Below are 18,149 nucleotides of genomic sequence, written 5' to 3' on the forward strand. Positions count from 1 at the left end.
ATTTTTCTGTCAGTCATGGGATAATATTGCCAAAACCTCTGTGTATCTTTTCCTATGCATTTGCTGGTTTTGATGGGTATTCTACTAATGAGCAAGGTGGGAAGCATTGAATGGGTATCAAAAGACAGCCCCTGCTGCTGCGGAGGGTTACTCAAGCAACACTCTATAATTTAGATGCTCAGTAATCAACTCGGGGCATTGCGACAGTTTGAGTTGTTTTTGTTAATAGAGATGAAATTATGGGTGTAACTAGCTGGCAGTCTTCAAACAGACTTTTGCAAGCTGTTTACTCAGCTGTCCCAGGGCAACAACTGCATACGTGAAGCGAATCCTTCCAATATCTCTGCTGTGGTATATTTAATTTATCGTGTTTTGCCACAATGTGAGAGAAACAAATTTTGAAGAAGGTAGGATTCATGTCAGATCCTACACTGCAGATAAGCTGTGACATTAGCTGCGTAGTCTGACATCACGGGTGAAGATTTTGTTACTTCAGAGTATATTCTTACTTATTTTCCAGTGATTTAAACCTCCAGAATCAAAAGGAGGAAAAGAAAAAAAAATCACAGTATGTCTAGTATATGGACAAAGGTGAGTTTCATTTTTAAATCAACATGGCTAATAGTATCCTCTCGAAGCAGCTTCTGCGATTTGTCTAAATCTAGTTTAAACTAGTATATGCCTAGTTTAAGGGGATATAATTTGGTCCACCCAAACATGTACCAGTTCAAAAAAATCATGATTATTCCTTTTGTGGGCAAATCCTGTCAGATGTATGTTGTTCTTGATAACATTACTTCTTACTCAAAATTATGGTGATTTTAAGGTCAAAAAGACACATTCATCTGTGTCTCAATGGTTTTCAGTCAGAAGAAGATACTGGGAAAAATAGCCTTTTGGAAGTATGGACTTTGAAGACTAGTGAAATGATACTGGATCCTCCTTTAAAAAAAACGAAGATGTTAAACAAGTGAGCGAGGTCGTCTCTGAATCTTACTGAAATATTACAGAATGCTACTGTATCGGGAAAAAGATGGCGATAAAATTGACAGGAAGGAATCAGGGAAAGTATTGAACAACTTGCAGGCAGTTTTAGCTGCCACTGAATCCTGTTACATTTTCCTCTCCACCTCAAACATCATGTGAAATAAAATAGTAATGCAGTTCTTCAATAACTGCAACAGAAAAGGGCTTGAGATAGGAGATAATATTACAGTCTGATTCAGAGCTGTGCAGGGCAAAACTGGCTGCAATACTTAAATGCAGAGCGAGCGTGAAGCCCTGCTTGCTGTCCTGTGAAGCTCTTTGCTAAAATTGCGTATGGGGCTTGATGGAAGTCGTGGTCTGAGCCGTGTCTGGGGCAGGGAGGGAGGAGGGGAGAGGAAGAAGGGAGAAGGTGAGGCAGTTATAAGGAGCCAGCCCAATCGATCACTCCTATCAGCTGCACAGAAAATTAACTACTTTACAATTCACTGGTGCATCTAATATGTCATATTCCTCAGCTCCAGAATAAAAAGGTGTAGCACTGCCGCGGTTAAGGCCGAGACTAGCTTACTGTCTTTGGCTCGTGGTCAAATTCATTTGAGCATGTGGAGCTGTTGTCGAATTTTTTAAAAAATAATTCTGAAAAGTTTTAGTGGGCTGCTTTCAACATTGTTTTTTAAAAGTTGGTAATGTCTAGACTGATTTCTTACATTGCAAAACACACTGAGTGTCCCTTTTGCTGCAAAATGTTCCTTGTGATTCATAGGTCCCGGACACCCCCTTTAAGAACTGGAGCACTCGAGCTATAGATTTTCACTGTCATAAAGATGATAAAATGCATTAACCTAAACCAAAATGTCTCTGGCTGGCTTCTGAGCACTCAAACACAACCAGATGCGGTACTAACCGGCAGCGCTGGCATGGACTCGGATGGACGGGCCCAGATTCTCAGCTGACATATATCAGCGTAGCTCCCCTGCAGCTGCTGGGCCAGCTACCATCCAGCCGGGAGGGGAGGGCAGAGGAGGGGGGCTGCCTGCCTGCTGCCTGCTGCCTGCTGCCTGCTGCCTGCCTGCTGCCTGCCTGCCGCCTGCCTGCCGCACTTCGTCTGCCAGCACTGGCTCTAGAGAAAAAAACAAATAAGCGGCAAAAGATACAGGCTCCTTGCTTAGCTTTACTTTTCCTTGATAACAATTTATGAACTGCTTTTTGACTGCTGAACAGTTGTTTATAAACCAGGGAGAAAGGAGAGGCAAACAAAATGAGAAGGAAAAAAATAAATCAAATAGCCAACCACTCAAATTCAGAATAACTCTGTGCTGCCAGGTGATGACAGAGTTGCTTGAGACTTTCTCTTTGAAGGTGCGTAGCTTGCTGTACTGGCCAGTGAAGGAGTGAATTTATTAACTGCTGAGAGCGCAGGGGTACCTCATTTAGAAGGGATAAGCTGGCGATCAGAGGGGAAAATTGTGAGAGAGATCTTTTCTGTCCCAAAAAAGAAGCTCCTTATCAAGTCCATCTTAGTCAGAGCTTTGGGGAAGCACAACTGCTGAGCAGTTAGCACAACTGCTAAATTCTTTCTTGAATTGTAGAGCAAAGCACATCCCTACATACACCCCCATGGCCCTAACTACATCCCTGTGTACACGATCTACTTATCTGAGTAATTTGTTTAGGTCTGTGGTGCATTATGTGAGAAGAATTATACATTCACTGATTTGTTAGACGAGTTGCATCATTAGATTTTTGTTTGCATGACATGAACTGCCCAAAGCAACCACATAGTTAAAGTTAAGATATATATATAGTTTTTCTATCGTCTGTTCATAGACGTAAGTAGAGTTATTGCCTCTAATAAAGCACAAGAAGGTAGACCCTTATTGCATCCTGGGGACTCGCAATACCATCAGCCGGACAGAGTTAAAGGGAGCAGGACTGTTCGCGGTTTGTAAGCAAGTCAGCTCTTGGACTGTGTTTCTGGGTCTGCCACTAAGGGCTGCTATGATATTGGGGCACTCTCAGAGTCTTCATTCACTGATCTGTAAACTGGGTCTCCCACCACATTTAGTGACATTGGGTTCATCTTTAAAGCAGCGTGAGGTGCGGCAGCACGGGCCCAGGCAAAGAGGCTGGGCAACTGCCACAGTTGGGTCCGTTGTTTACAAAATGCTTTGGGATTCCTGGAAAGCGTGGAGGCTTGTTGTTCGCTCACAGCAGATTGTGTCACCGATTCCCAGGCCAGTTGCCTCATAGACCTGAATTAACCAACCAAGCACTCAGAATATAAAATATTTTAAGTAGCGTGAAATCGTGCCTGCTATTGGGGAAAGCTGATAAACCTTCCAGCAGAGCCAGACTCTGCGACTGCTGGCAGGTTCCCTTCTGCCTGCTCCTGTCTGAAGATTGCCACCACCACCTTTCTCACCTAAGTTAGGTCTTTACTAGATGGCTCTTTGGGTTTTTTTGGTGTCTGCCGGATGTTTGAGTGAGCAATATGATTACACATGAGTTTATTGAAAACCCAGGCTGCTGCTGTACTAAATAAAATCAATGCAGGCCCAGAATTATATAGGACAGCTTTGCATTTAATATTTTAATTTCACATTATGCTGCCACACGTACAAGATTTTCTGCAACGTGACAGTAAATGCTTGTTTCTCTTCTCTTTCTGCTGTTGGCAATGCAATACCTGTAAACTTATGGTTTCTTCTTTGGGGCGGTTGCTTATATTTATGATGGCAAGGAGTAAAACATATTGAAACAGTCGTGGTTACAATATTTATAGATTCTGAATGCATATTAAATTAAAAGCAAAGGAGAAGTGGAATTACATTTGTTTTGTAACACTGTACAGTTAAGGCCAGAACCATTCCTGCCAACGCATCTGCAAATGTTTTAGCTTGTAGCTGAGAATCAGCGCAACATTGCTAAACATGGGTGGACGGTATAGTACAGCCCAAGTGTCACCCATTGAATGAAGAACCCCACAGAGAATCTGGCTAGAGTAATTAATGAATCCATTTGGAAAAGTCAGTGCCCTTCAATTAGCCTGAATGTAGCGAAGCAGATGGGATCCCATCCTCCAGGGAGAAAATTGAGAAAGATCCTAAGAAATACTGCATTGGACTGATTTATCTGGGTAATTATAAGCCTCATTTGCACAAAACTGTTCAATATGGCTGCAGTGAGAAAATTAAGAATTTATAAAATGTTGATATGTGGCCTAAACTATCAGTGGTAGTGGAATCATCTGTCAAGCAGGATCTTGGTTCAGAATATTAAACTAATCATCAGCCAGGAGAGGCTGAAAGGCAAACTTGGCCGTGGAGCTGGGGGGCGGAGGGGATGCATTTCTAGCGAACCTTTTGTTAAAGGCTCCTGTGAGCTCATCCGCAGTGGAAACATTCGCTGCCATCCTAATTTGATATGGTGTCCTGCCTTGAAACATCCCGCAAGATTTCAGAAAGTGAAAGAATGCCTCTAAAGAAACTTAAAGAAAACAAAAAGAAAACAAAATGCAAATTTTCTTTAAGCATCCAGTGGTGGAGGAACAAAATGAGAAGAGTGATGACAGCATTTGAAAGTGTGTGCGTCCTAGCCTTATCCCAAGGAGACCCCTCTGTCCTTGCCAGCAGACTTATTTTTAAATCAAAGCCTCACAGGACTTACGTGTATGAATGGGAAGCTGCACAGTGTCTTTTAAGGGCTAAACTGGAAGCCACTACCTCTATATTGTAACTGCATTTATGTGTGATAGAAAAGGAAGCTGGAGACTTTATAGAAGCAGCAAAAGAAAAATAAACACTGTTTATGACAGCATTGACGTTGTGTAGAAATCATGGCCGGCAGTTTCTAGAGCTGAGAGGGGTTTTTGGCTATAGGGAAATTGCTCTCCATCATCACGGATTTTTCACATACTTTGTGTGGTTAGAAACACCTCAGCTTCGATAGCTCCAAGCAGCATTTTGCAGAATGTTTTCTGAATTTGGAGCTTCATCAGAAGTCTTGGACTTTTTAACGAATGGGACAGAAACCTAGCAGTCCTAGATAGGCAGCACCATAGAGCAAAGAAGTGGGCCATGGATGGAGCAGGGCAGACTGAAGACAAGTCAGAGGAAAGTTGTGACAATACCTGGCACTGGCCAAAACCGAAGCAATTATTAACCCTGCCTGCAGTCAGAGAGCAGGGAGGCCTTGCTGTAGCCTCACCGCTATTCCAGCCCTCCAAAATGCTTTCCTAGTTCAGGACACTTCTGTGCCATTCCAAAGCCAGCCCAATTTTCCCCCTCTGTTTTCTTCCTCCCTCAGAAACGTCCACTTTTAAAAGATGGCAAATGTTGGTGGGTACCTGGGCAGCACCCTTCTTGCCCTCTCCTACCCTATCCGGCAACTCTGTGCTGTATTGCTGTGTTGGTCTGAACACCATCCCCATTGAACTCAAAATTCAAAGTGTATTCATCCGTTTTAATGAATTAAAAAATCGGTTCTGGGCAGAATGTCAGACATAACAAATACTTTTAGGGCACTGAAGTGATGGCAGCAAAGCCATGCGGCTCCGGCTGTAAGCCTGCCTTCCGCATTCGTTGATGTGCATAATGTATGCTGTTAAATTTTGTATTTTATTTTTTTCTTTTCTTACCTCAGGAGGCCTGAGATAATGTGGTGATGAGTGCAGTGGCTGGAGCAGCCGGGGTGGGATGTTCCCACTCCCGGTCGTCCTCTCAGCCTGACAGCAGGCGGTCTGAGACTGGCACGGTTTGCCCTGTGACTGCACCTTCTCGCCCTCCACTGATAAATAAGCAGGCTAATTGAATTAATAAACAGATAGCTCTTTTCCCTGCCAGCTGGAGCACCATCAAAATGTGTGATAAATTATCTGTCAATGCTTTAACCGCAGGGAAAAAATGAAAAAATAGCTGCCTCAACCTTTCCTCTCCAACTCTTCTCCCCCCTTTCCTCTTCCCTCGTCTACCCGAGCCCCCAATTTGGTTTGCCTCCACTCTCCTCGCCCCTTGACTTTTCTCCTTTGGCAGATCTCCAAATAGAAGTAGCCGTGAGAGAGTAACTTATTTGGCCAGGCTGCTAATGGGTTATTAAGGCTGTAGGTGGTGGTAGGACGTTCCCCTGGCTCGGTGGGAAAGAGGGACAGAGGCTGTGGGAGCGCGGGGCACATGTTTGGGGCAAGACTGACTTACTGGCATGCCAGCCAAAAGGGGGAACTTCGTCATAACCCTTAATCCTGAATGGATGGGTAGTGCATGAGGCTTTTTAGTTTCAAACGAGAGGAAAATGGTGGGACAGAAGGACTCAGTGATTTCCATAATACAGTCAGGATGCCCCTGCCATCACCTCTCAAAGTGCTCTTCCCTTTTGGAAATAACACATGTCTACGTAGAGTCCCTCAACAGCCCCAAGTAACAGGAAATGAGAAGGATTTTGCTGCTTCACACTCTAGTTAGGAGGCAAATAGCTGAAGTTTCTATTGCATTACCTGGATTTCCAAAATACTTGTGTAAGTGCTTGTGTGCCTTTGCTGGCCTGGTTTCCCTCACCGCATCTCCTCTGTAAGTTTCCCAGTGAGCACGCTGGAAAAGCTTCCCGTCCCTGTCTTTCTAAAGCAGCAAGAAATGGGAGGTGCTGTGGAGTCGCTGAGGAGACTGAGATGGGAATGAGATCACAGCGTTATGATCTTGTGCAGAACATGACTTTTTTTTCTGGTGCATATGTCAAATGAATCAGACAATGGTGGTGTCAGGAAGATGGATAATGCTGTCGGCAAGGCTGGGAGAGGAGACAGGAAGATGTGTTAAGCACCAAAACAAGACGCTATTTATGCCTTTCTCCCACACTCAGTGAAAGTATACAAGAAATATTAAAAGAAGGAAGGTAGGGCAATAGCAGAAGCAGCTGGATCCCTGACGTACTTTTCAGAAGACCTTATCCGTACTGTGAAGGACGGTGAGCACGGCCGGGTAACTGGTGTGCAGGAGTTGCCTGCTCCTGGGATCCTGGCAGCTGCTGCTGGTAGGTGGGAAGGTGTCTGGGTCTAGCATCGCCCTGTCCCCCCGGAGGATGCTCACCCGACGCACGACCCATTCTGCCTCCCTCAGGGTGCAGGGTGCTGCGGGGACCCCCTGCCTGCCTTTGCCCAGGCAGGGCACCTCTGCCAGGAATTTGCCCTGAAGTTGTTATTTCTGCCCTCTTTCCCTTGGGCAGGAGGGACAGGGAAGAGTCCACAATCAAGCGAGGCAGGATACTCTGGACCTGTCACTCGGTGCCGGAAAGGAAATCCTGCTTGTGTGACAGCCACCGCAACTCTGGGTCTAGCCAGGCCCCTGACCCGTGCAGATTTGTTCTGTATCCTGTGGTACGTGCTGTGGGAAAGCCAAATCCAGCTGTCCAGAAATGGCAGGATGAGTCAATGGCTTACCAAGCAGGCAGCATCCTTCCCTTCCCCGGGGAAGGTTGTTTTTTGGTTTGCTCTGACACGTTGCTCTGAAAAGCAGTATTGCCACAGAGTAAGCATACCATGTGCAAGAGAGTGAGCAGCTGAAATACTGCGTTTTAGTAAGTCATTGCTTGTCAGCCGAGCCATGGGAAGTGTGTGGGGATGCATTCCTAGCCCCTTCAAACACAAAGTAAAGCCCATTAGTGTAAATCACTAATTCCAATAAAAAAGAATAGTTGAGGGTTTGATTCTTTTTATCTCGTTTCACATTGTAGCTATCCTAAAGTGTATGTAAAAACCTCGTGGCACTAATAGCGTAGCTAGCTGGTATCTGGTAGAGGGTTGAGATATTGCTGCTCCTGGAGCCTCAAGTGGCTTTCAAATTCAATGCATCTGACCCAAGATACTGCTGTTTAAAAGCAGCTGATGCACGTGGGGTGGTGAAAAACAAGGCAGCAACTTGAGCTGTGTGTGAACGGAGAGGATGGCGTTGCAGGTGAAGAACAAAGGGGGCACGGTGGAAGGCTGCAGCCTGAGGGATGAAGTCGGGGGGAGAATATGGGGAAAGGTGGGAGGGCGTAAGAGACCTTGCATGAGGGTGAAAAGGACCGTACATATCAACACTGATATGCTGAATGCTGAATATTCATGATAGCCATGCAGATAACTCTCAGCATAGATTATATTTATTTTAGAACAGGGAAAATTGACACAAAGCGAACCTGTTCAGACTCTTTACAGTTTGTATCTATGTAGTACATGCCATACCTGAGTGCATGTATTTAAAAAGTCAGTAGTCACTAGGTTTTCATAGGCAGATAATTGAAAGCTGTCTGCTGCATTAAAATGTTATTTTCACTTTTTTGGGTCAAATGCTGGAATTCAGCTTTAAAAAAATGTGAAATAACCCATAAGAACATTCTCATTTTATATGTCCCTGTACTGTACTTTAAATTCTAGTCATTTCTTCAGGAAAAAAAATCCATGAATGCTTTAAAAACGGTTCAGGAATCACTTAACTTTAGAAACAAAGGAGAAAAATAACTTCACCTGAAACTATGTGGTAATGAGACAATGTCTAATTACCTGCATTGAATTCTCCGGTCAGGCCAATAGGCTAATGACCATCAATAGTCTTTCACAAAGAGCCCTGGGATCCGTAATGGCTGTAAGTGGTCAGGGCTTTGGTTTTACGTTTCAGAGTCTGGTTGGTATAATCTTGAAACAAAATCTACAGATCGTATCCTCTGCGCAGTCAGTGTGTGCGTGCATGTGTGTGTGTGTGCGCGCGCACACGCGCGTGTGTGTGTGTACGCCTTTGAGCACTGCACATCTGGGATGAAATCAAAGCACTTTTAAGTGCACATGTATCCCATTTCTGGCTTGCTAGTAGCCCTTTAAATGTGCTGGGTTTAATCCAGGAAAAACGAGTATTCAAAAATCACACCAGTGAAGGAAAAAAAAACCACCCAAGTTTTATATACTTGGATGGCATTTTTCTTTGAATATGAATGACTTAATCATAATCAGCCTTAGTGAGAGGTGGGCGATGAAAGTTCAGAAATCTTCTGACAGAGAAAGACTTTGAACCTGCCTTTCTCGTGTCTTTGGTGTGTATATTATGCTCGTGAGAGGGAAAAGGAAAGCAAGCAACTTGCATCCTCGGCAAGAAACTGAAGTCAAGCTGTAAGGGATCTCAAGGCTTCAGAGCAGTATTCTGCAGAGAGATTTTTGCGATGCTAATCCCGTCTGATCTTTGAGTACAGATTAAAATACCCAAACCCACAGTGTTCTTCTCAGCATTAAAAAGTGCTCTGATTTGAGGATTTGCTCCGTATCTGGCTTGTAGCGGAAATTCCCCAAACTTCCTCTGAAATCAATTCCCACTTTTCTCATTTAATACATTCATAAATGTTCATTGTGGGCTCAGGCTGGATATATATATAGCAGTGCAAGCCCTGAACAAGCACTTCCCACTTGCATTGTACTAGAAGATGGGAACATGATTTTAGAAACCTGGTTACAGCGTTTGTTTGCGGGAGTGAGGAAGACCCGAGCTCCAGCCCCTTTGCCAGAGGCTTTGCCAAAGTGGTTTATGTCCGATGTGAAGAAAGAGCCCATGGTCTCTTGGCTCGGGAATGAGATGTAATACAGGCATTAGAGAATAGATCTGGAAGATGGGCAGTACAGACTCAGGTGCCTCGAGCTCAAGTTTTCCCACTTTCCTGCAGGGTGCTATTAATACTGAGTGATTTTATCGCCACCTCCTTTTTCTGTGTTTTCCACGGGTGACAACCTAGCATGCATAGGAATATCCCATAGATTAATCTGGCAGAGTAACTAAGCAAAAGACTGTCTATTTGGAGAATTAGGATGCTGATTAGGTATGTGCCTGCCTCCTGATAGCAGGCACAGGCAATTAATCCCCAAAGTGTCAGGCATTTTGCTGTCAGAAACCTGCCTCTCCAGAGGTAGGTAGCAGCTAAGTAGTAGCTTTCCTTTTGGACTCTGGCATGCAGAGGGGAAGTCAGGCAGAAGTTGGTTGTATTTTTTGGATCCTTCCATTGGTATTGTATGTTGAAATTATATGACACCATTTGCCAGTAATAAATCACTTTGCTGTCTGTTGTGTGATTACATAATTAAATATCCTTTGTCATGGATACACATGCAGGGATTGACTTAGACTTGGTGGGAATTAGGGGTTTGATTTTTTGAACTTTACATTTCCTGACTCCTGTGCAAATCAAATCCAGTTGTTTAACACTGCGTTGAGAAATGATTCATGCAAGAAATAGTAAAGAGTGAGAAGCACAAACCATACTTTCAGTGTATTTTCTGTCTTGGTTATAATTTAGATGTTCATTAAAAATGTGTGTAGAATAGGAATGGAGAATTTAGTATTTTTCTATTTCTAATCCTGAAAAAGGTGGTGCATTGCATGAGGATAGTGATGCTTATCTCCTTTGCAAGGTGCTTTGAGATGAACAGACGGAAATTGCTGGGTGGAGACGGGATGTCAACTCACCCGTCTTTTCTGCTGTCCCTGGAGCCGTGGCCATTCTCAATGAGATGCCATCACCAGAAGATGGCAGTTCTGGCAGAGTACCCTTGGGCCACACTGGCTGCAACCTGCATTGGATTACTTAAAACGGGCAGTGGTCTGGAGGTGTCACTGGTACTGATGTCACCGGCAAGCGTGGCTGCTCGGAGCTCCTCCGTGCCCCGAGTTCAGGGACACTGAAGCAGCTCTTGCAGCTGACCCATCCTTGAGCAGCATGGTGTCTATTCGTTTTATTGCTGCTTTGATTGTTTGCCGTTGATTCTCGCTGCTTTCTGCTGAGGTTTAATTCAATTTGCATTTGGAAGGACAAGGGAGCAAATTTGTTATTTTTATTAGAGGCTAAGCTGCACTGAAAGCTGGATGATGATCCATTGTTCGTGTTGTTACAAAATCTGATTAAGTAGGGAAGAAAGCACAAAGGAAGGGAAAAGTATAATTCAGATTTGCCAAACAGCCTGAGAATAATTAGAAGATTAGCAGTTTGGCGCTGTTTACTGGCGAGTTGTGAATTAAATGCATCCCCCTTTTCTCTTTACATTAGTGTAATGTGTCACTTCGGTTCTGGATTTCATGTCCTTCACACACCCCTCACTCCTCCTTCAGTCAATATGCAGGACTGTATTTTACTGCACAAGAAATGTAGGAGCAAGCATTTAATGTGGCATCAGAGACTTTCTAATTGCCAGTCTCTGAAATGTGCTCGTAAGTATCTGCAGCTCGCTTAGTGAGTGGAGATGAATCGCCTCCAGTTTGCTTTTATGAATGTGAGTGGAACATTTGCAAAGAGTGGTTTCTGTTATTTACACTGTGAAATGCTTGTAAGCAGCCAACTATAAAAGACCTGAGTGACATTTATGCTTGAGTTCTCTCATCGCAGTCATAGTTGGAGGAAAGGATAAAATTCACTGTGGTGCTCTGAAATACACTGGGTGAAGTTCTGCTCGCAGCTTTAGCTGCCACCGCCTTAACTCCATGTATTCATCTTGGGTATGATGCTTAGAGGAGCACGATTAAAAAAGAAAACTTGACCATGGCAGATGAGAAAACAATACTAGTGCCATTGAAGTCAATGGTATGCTTGCCATGAAGTTTGGCTAATCAAGATTTTTACCTTGAGGTTGCTACTTAATTGCAGATGTGTGGGGATGCTTGATATCTGTATTTTTTTCTGATTTCCCACCCCCCTCTAATCTCTTCTGTCCCCTGTGGGGAACTTATTACACCCCTGTATAATAGGGACTAGAATCACAGTCACTAGTGCAAGAAAATATCTTTGAGATCATATTCCATCTGCCTACAGGGGTCTGATATAATCTCCTGATAAGAATATACCAGACATTAAGCTGATACTACAGCTGGTCTTGTCTCTTCTCTAATTTAGTGGGATTTGGGCATGCAGACCAGAAGGGGAAGAGAATCTTTTTCTGAGTGCAGCAATGCCCACTTACTCAGAACAATTCAATCATATTCAACACCAGCACTCCATGTCTGTCCCAACCTAAAATTCAGCTGGATGATATAATAGCTTATTGTTTGATGCAAGCACAGACCACTCAGGTAATAACATCTATAAAATTGGAGGAGATTTTTGCCATTTCTCCACTGAGGAATAAATGGGAGAAAGTTGTAGTTTATTGTCATATACAGATTATGGCATATCATATAATATTTATAGCCTGTGGTACTATAACTATAACATGCTATAAATATTATAAATATTTATATACATATGAAAACCCCAACATTATTTGAGGTTTTTAGTTGTGGGAAAAGCAACCTCCAAATTCACAGTTTTATTTATCTTTTTTCTTCTTCTTTTCTAACAAACTGAAAAAAATGCCGTTTTTCACTAGCAATTTTGGAGAAAGAAAGGTGGGGCAAAAACCAAGGCAACCTTGAAATACATGTCATGATAGAGAAAAATTAGAAAGCAGCAAGATCCTGAACTGCAGAAGTGTTAGGGAAGCTGATATTATTTTTCATTCATGATCTCAAATGCTTGTAGCCCATTTTTGGCAGACTTAGGGTTTGCCCAGAGATGTTCAGTGAATAAATTATGATCTATGTTGATAAGAGGAAACATCGAGCAATTCACTGCACCATGATGTCAGGCTTTAGATGGAGGAAGCACTGTGAAAACTGTCTCTTTCCAAAAAAACCAATATTCCAGGTACAATGATAACTTCTTTGAGGTGTTAACTTCATATGACATTCAATGGGGTGGCTTCAGAATAAATGTGTTAGTTAGTTAGGGGCATTACCATGAGGAATAGTACAGGGAACGCAACACTGATACCTGTGGAGCTCTAATATCCACTGTTTCTATTTCCTCCTAAGCACCAAAGATGAGAGTTTATGTGCTTCTGGCTTCCAGTAGGATCAGAAGGGAATTTTCTTTATTCGCTTGATCAGAGGCAAAGCAGGCTGTTCTCTATGAAAGATTTCTCATGTTGCGTGTGTCACTGACAGCCATTAATGGAAATGTCATGATTGAGTGGAAATCAGCTGTAACTGATGTTGGTCACTATGTTACTTTGATGCAATAATAAAAACAATCAGTAAGGGCCAAAAGCCAGGTAAGACGAGCACCTGCATTTCCTCTTGGCTGGACGTTGGTGGGGATTTTTTTGAAAATTGCACTAGAAAAGGGAGAGAAGAGGGATTGTGCCCTAAAAAACACTACCGCTGAGGTCAGTAGAAATTTCGGGGTTTGGGGAGAGCAGATCTGAGTAGCCAGTCCTCTGTTTCAGCCCCACTTTGTGAACTGCCAGGTACCCACAGGCCCCGACGAAGTCAGTCACACAGTTCCTGAAAAAGGGAACGGCCGCAGGATTGGGTCCTGGCTTATCGTTTCATTCTAGAGGGGATTTGCTAATGTAGTCAGTCCAGTAAGCTCAATTTTGATGCCATCACATTTTGTTTGACACTAAACTAAAGCAGCTGTTTGCAATTAGCACACATAAAAAGAACAATAACAAAAATGCAGCCTGCCCTTCCAGCTCCTCACATACTCAATGCAAAGAGTTCACCAAGTTCTGGTGATTTTCCCTCCCTGTGCTCTAACTAAAACATCCAAAACAATTGATCTCTCTGAAGACCAAAGGAAAAAAAAATGTTTATCGTTCCCCAAATGTTTCTGATGGGCAGCAGCGACTGGCGAACGGAAGAGGAACGCTGCTCCGGGTGCGCGTGCAGGCAGGGCTCTCGCTGCTGCAGAGCTGATCTCAGCACGAAGTGGAAGGGAGGCGAGGGCCGGGCCATGGCTGTTGCTGCGCTGGGACAGGATGAGGTAGAGAGCTGGTTTCTTACCAGGACTGGGATCCAGGGCAGCTGGCCCACCCTCCCATTGGGAACAGTGAACAAGGAGCTTGTAAAATACACAGACCAAATGGAAATGACCCCTATTGACTGAAACCAGCTGCATGTCAGACCTCTCACTGTCTCTCTTGATTTGCTATCTCAAATAAATGGATGTGGTAGAAGGGGCTATGGAAAGAAAACAAAATAATTTATTCTCCTTGAAGTCGCGCCACACTAATAAGCCACAGTTTTTACAGCTGAAAAAAAATGTTTATTCGCAGATTAAGTTTTTCCCTCCTTTTTTTTTTGGCTTTGAAAGTCTGCAGTTTAGAGTAAGACATGCTGTAGTTCAGTTTCAGAGGTCTTTGACAAATATAGCATTGGTAGATTTTGTTAGGTATTCATCACATAAAACTGCTGGCTAATGAGAGCTTGGGTTTTTTGCATTTTGATTCAGAAAACAAAGTTACGGCAGCTTTTGTTGGTGCTTTGGCTTAGATCTGCGTGGTGGCTCAGCTGCATGAAAAAGGTCTTAGCGAGTGTTGAAGAAGAATGACGTGCAGAATGACTTGACTTATTCATGTGTTGCTTTCCATAATTTTCCTAATGCACTCCTGGGTAACACCAGTTATTCTGAGCATTATGAAGACCTGCTTGCAGTAACGAGGGTAGCACTTGTATTCGGAAACTTTAAAGACGACAGCTGCTCAAATCCTCCATTTTATACCCAGGATGGGTTACTACTATTGATGTTAGATTGAGCTCCATTCTGACTTTAGAGGTAGGGAAGGAGGTATTTAACCTCGCTGCCCTAGTTGCCTCAATCTCTTTTTGAGAAGATCGTGAGGTTGTGACGTGCTGTAGTGTGGTCACCGTTTGATAGGCTTTCTTAAGGAAACTTCTTAAAAGTCATCAGTCTAGTTTTCCTTCACACAAACTGAGGCACTGATGTGTTTTGCAAATGTATCTTTTCTTTTTTTTAAAGTCTTTTTCAGCCAATTGATCATTAGAGAAATAAGCCACCAAATTTGGATTAATGGATCTATTACAGTGTCTCAGTGGAATGACCTTCATGAAGTCTGCAAAAACATGTGGGATACAAAAATTTGAGGATGATACTTTGAATTGACCCTGCTACTTCTTTTTGCCTTCCACAACCTTCTTTTTTTCCTCTAATATTTTTCTTTCTTTTTCTCCTTAAGAATTTGTTTTTTCCTCACTCCCAGATGCACAAACACAGTAGGGTAGCAACTTTGAACACAGGAGGCTTTACCTGTGGCCTTGCAGTGGAGTTGCACAGACAGATGTTATTTCAATATAAAGTAGATTGAAATTCCCGTCTATAGGTTCTGAGTGTCCTGGCAGTCACTCTCTTTGCTTTAAAGACAAAACCACAATGCAGTTCAGTCTGGTCATTGCTCCTCCACTGGCAGATTTTAGCCACGTTGGCTTGTAGGATCTTCTGACCGTCATCTGTGACCCACAGATATTGATATGGGGAAAGGCACACCTCTGTTCCTCGTACCACTGCTGTTTCTTGCTGGTTGTCCTATAGGTGGCATCTCTTACTGATGAGCTATCTGCTATTCATTATATCCTCTGGCTGGATAATGAATTATGAGCTAGTTGATGGGTTATTCAGATCATGCTAGTCTGGCATCAAGTGATACCGTGGACCTCCTTCCTTCCATTTTTATCTTACCATTTTCTGCTGACTAATTACTTGCATTAGTGAGAGTAAACCAAGCTTACGCTGACTTCTTCAAAAATGTAAAGAGGTAAAGAGGTCTTGGGTGGCTGCCTGTAAAGAATGTTCTACGTTGAGCAAGACGCAGAACCATGGATGCGAAGGAGGTTTCCATCAGTTTGGAAGGAGCCCTTCTCCTAGCTGACATCTGTCAGGCTCTACCTTTGGCACGCTCTTCTAGGATGCGGGTGATTTCAGTAGTCCAAGGGTAGGATGACACCAGCGAGGTGTCTGTATGCCAGTACAGCTCACAGCTTTGGGATGACCCTGTAACTGCGCTGAAAGGGAACCATTTTTCTCTGTATTTCAGCTATAGTGTTAGTACACAAGGGCCCTATCCTGCAGTCCAAATGTGGCATCCCTTCCAATTGCCCTTTGGTGGTGTTCATGTAAAAGTGATCGAATCCCATTGATATTAAGGAGGGTTTTGCCCTAGTCAGGACTTCAGGGCCCAATCCAGTGACAGTACAAAACATGAGGAGTTCAAAGCAGAGAGAGGGATTAGCATGTGATAACGACACAGCAGACATTTGAACTTTCCAGCAAAGAAAAAGTATCAGGTTGAGGCCACCCTCATTATTTTCCTGTCTTTCTGATGAAAGACCAGGTTGAGTGCTAGTACAACTGCAGAATATATTTGAGCCTGAATTTGAAAAATACATCAATGCAATGTATTTAACAATTAGTCTTTTAAATAACATTTGTAGTAAAAACAAGAGGGCAACTTTGTTTCACCTTTATTTTAATCAGACTTTCCTTTTTTAAAAGTTGCAAGAATACAAGCTTGATGAAGGTAATGCTACTGAGCTGGCCAAAGAGAAAAGGATGAGAGCCAGTTATTTTTCCTCAATAGCACAGTAGGAAATGTGTAACCGTTAAATTGCACTTCAGATGTTTATATCTTTACATATTTACAGTGGAAAACTAGATTAGAGCCCAAGAATATGTTCTTTCTCAAACTGAAATAAGATGCCTTTTATCAAGGGAACAACAAGAAAAAAACTAAATAAATCTCAAAACACAGGACAAAGCACCATTTCTACAACAGCAGAAATCTTACTCTGATTGCTCAGATCATCATGTATGAATGCTGAATTTTCTGCCTTGTTCTGTTCCAGAGACTGAAGGCAGCACTGACTCATCATCCTGCCGCCATGTCGAACGGGAATATGAACACCATGGGCCACATGATGGAAATGATGAGCTCGCGGCAGGACCAGACGCCACACCATCATATGCACTCACATCCGCATCAGCACCAGACGCTGCCACCTCATCACTCATACCCGCATCAGCACCAGCATCCGGCGCACCATCCTCATCCTCAGCCTCATCACCAGCAGAATCATCCCCACCACCACTCCCACTCGCACCTTCACGCGCACCCGGCACATCACCAGACCTCGCCGCACCCCCCGCTGCACTCAGGCGGACAAGCACAGGTAGACCTTCATGCCATGCTGCATCGCTGAGTTTTGCTGTTATGTGGAGTTAAAGCCTGATCCCTGTATTGTTCTTGCACGCATGTCTTGTTAGATACAAGCCCCTCGGGCTACTCATAAATATCCGCTATAGGTGGTGGGGAAGCGCAAACTTTATTCAGAAAACAGAGTGAAGCAACAACTTGTTTTGTTGCTTAATTTGCTAGACATTTGTAATATCTTACTTAATAAGGAGCTCCAAGGATTTTCAGTGCTCTGAGCTCTGCAGATTGCCACCTATCTTGTTATGGACAAGGTATATTATGGAGATTAGCATATTATATATGTTGCTTAATGTGCTTGAACCTAAACTTCTCAGGCCAAAAGATTTGAAGAGCTGTATGTGTTCTACGTGCAGAAATACATAGCACTTCACTTCAGTGAAGTAAAATGGCACTGGTGTGTGTGGTGGGGGTGTGTATGTGTGTGTGTGTGTGTGTATGTTTTCAAGACTGGAGATAGTAGCGGTAGTTTTAAGGTAAGATGCATTGGCTTAGCAGAAGAGAAGAAAGGATCCAGACCCTGTGAAGGGGATAGCAGCCCCCAGCTGCAGAGTATGAGCCAATAGCTGGTGGATGTTGTGACAGGAGAAAAAGATGATGAAGCCAGTCCAAGGAGAGAGATTTAACCAGGAAGGCAATTTTGATTTGGATTCAGGTGATGAGAACTCAGTGAAGGTCTCCATTGAATGAGATGAAGGTCTCAATTTTTGGAGCAGGTATATTGGCTTCACCAGGTGAATTTGGATAATTCAATATCTGAACTGAATGTTTCTTGAACTAATGAACGAGTCATCATGGACTTTAGCAGAGTCATTTTTAAGAGGAATTCTATTAATGTCTTAAGACAATAGGCTTCTGCATAGGATCACACAAGAAAAATAAAGCTCTGGGGCCAGTGACTGTAACATGTCAGGTCAGGGGAGCAAATTTAAGGAGGACAAGTGGGCAGTGCATAGAATGAGGACAAAGAGGAGTGCCAGCCATAAGAAGTTCAATCTGTGAAGTATTGTGTTGCTTGCAAATACCTTTCAGACAAGCTCTTAGAAAACATTAAAGAAAATGAGAGGATTTGGCTGACATCCCAGTGTCCCACAACATTAACTATTTACTAACATCTAGCTTT

The 18,149-nt window shown here is 43.3% G+C and overlaps 1 protein-coding gene across 11 annotated transcripts in view; it reads left to right on the top strand.

The window, feature by feature from the left end:
* CREB5 (cAMP responsive element binding protein 5) overlaps positions 1 to 18,149 on the top strand; it is a 263,313-nt gene that overhangs the window by 230,210 nt on the left and 14,954 nt on the right. For all 11 annotated transcript variants that reach the window (XM_075493075.1, XM_075493084.1, XM_075493080.1 and 8 more), the window contains one exon: positions 16,662 to 16,985. In XM_075493075.1, coding sequence (XP_075349190.1) covers positions 16,662 to 16,985 — 324 coding nt within the window. The remainder of the gene's footprint in view (positions 1 to 16,661; positions 16,986 to 18,149) is intronic.

The sequence above is a fragment of the Mycteria americana genome, chromosome 2 (assembly GCF_035582795.1).
Source record: "Mycteria americana isolate JAX WOST 10 ecotype Jacksonville Zoo and Gardens chromosome 2, USCA_MyAme_1.0, whole genome shotgun sequence".
NCBI lineage: Eukaryota > Metazoa > Chordata > Aves > Ciconiiformes > Ciconiidae > Mycteria > Mycteria americana.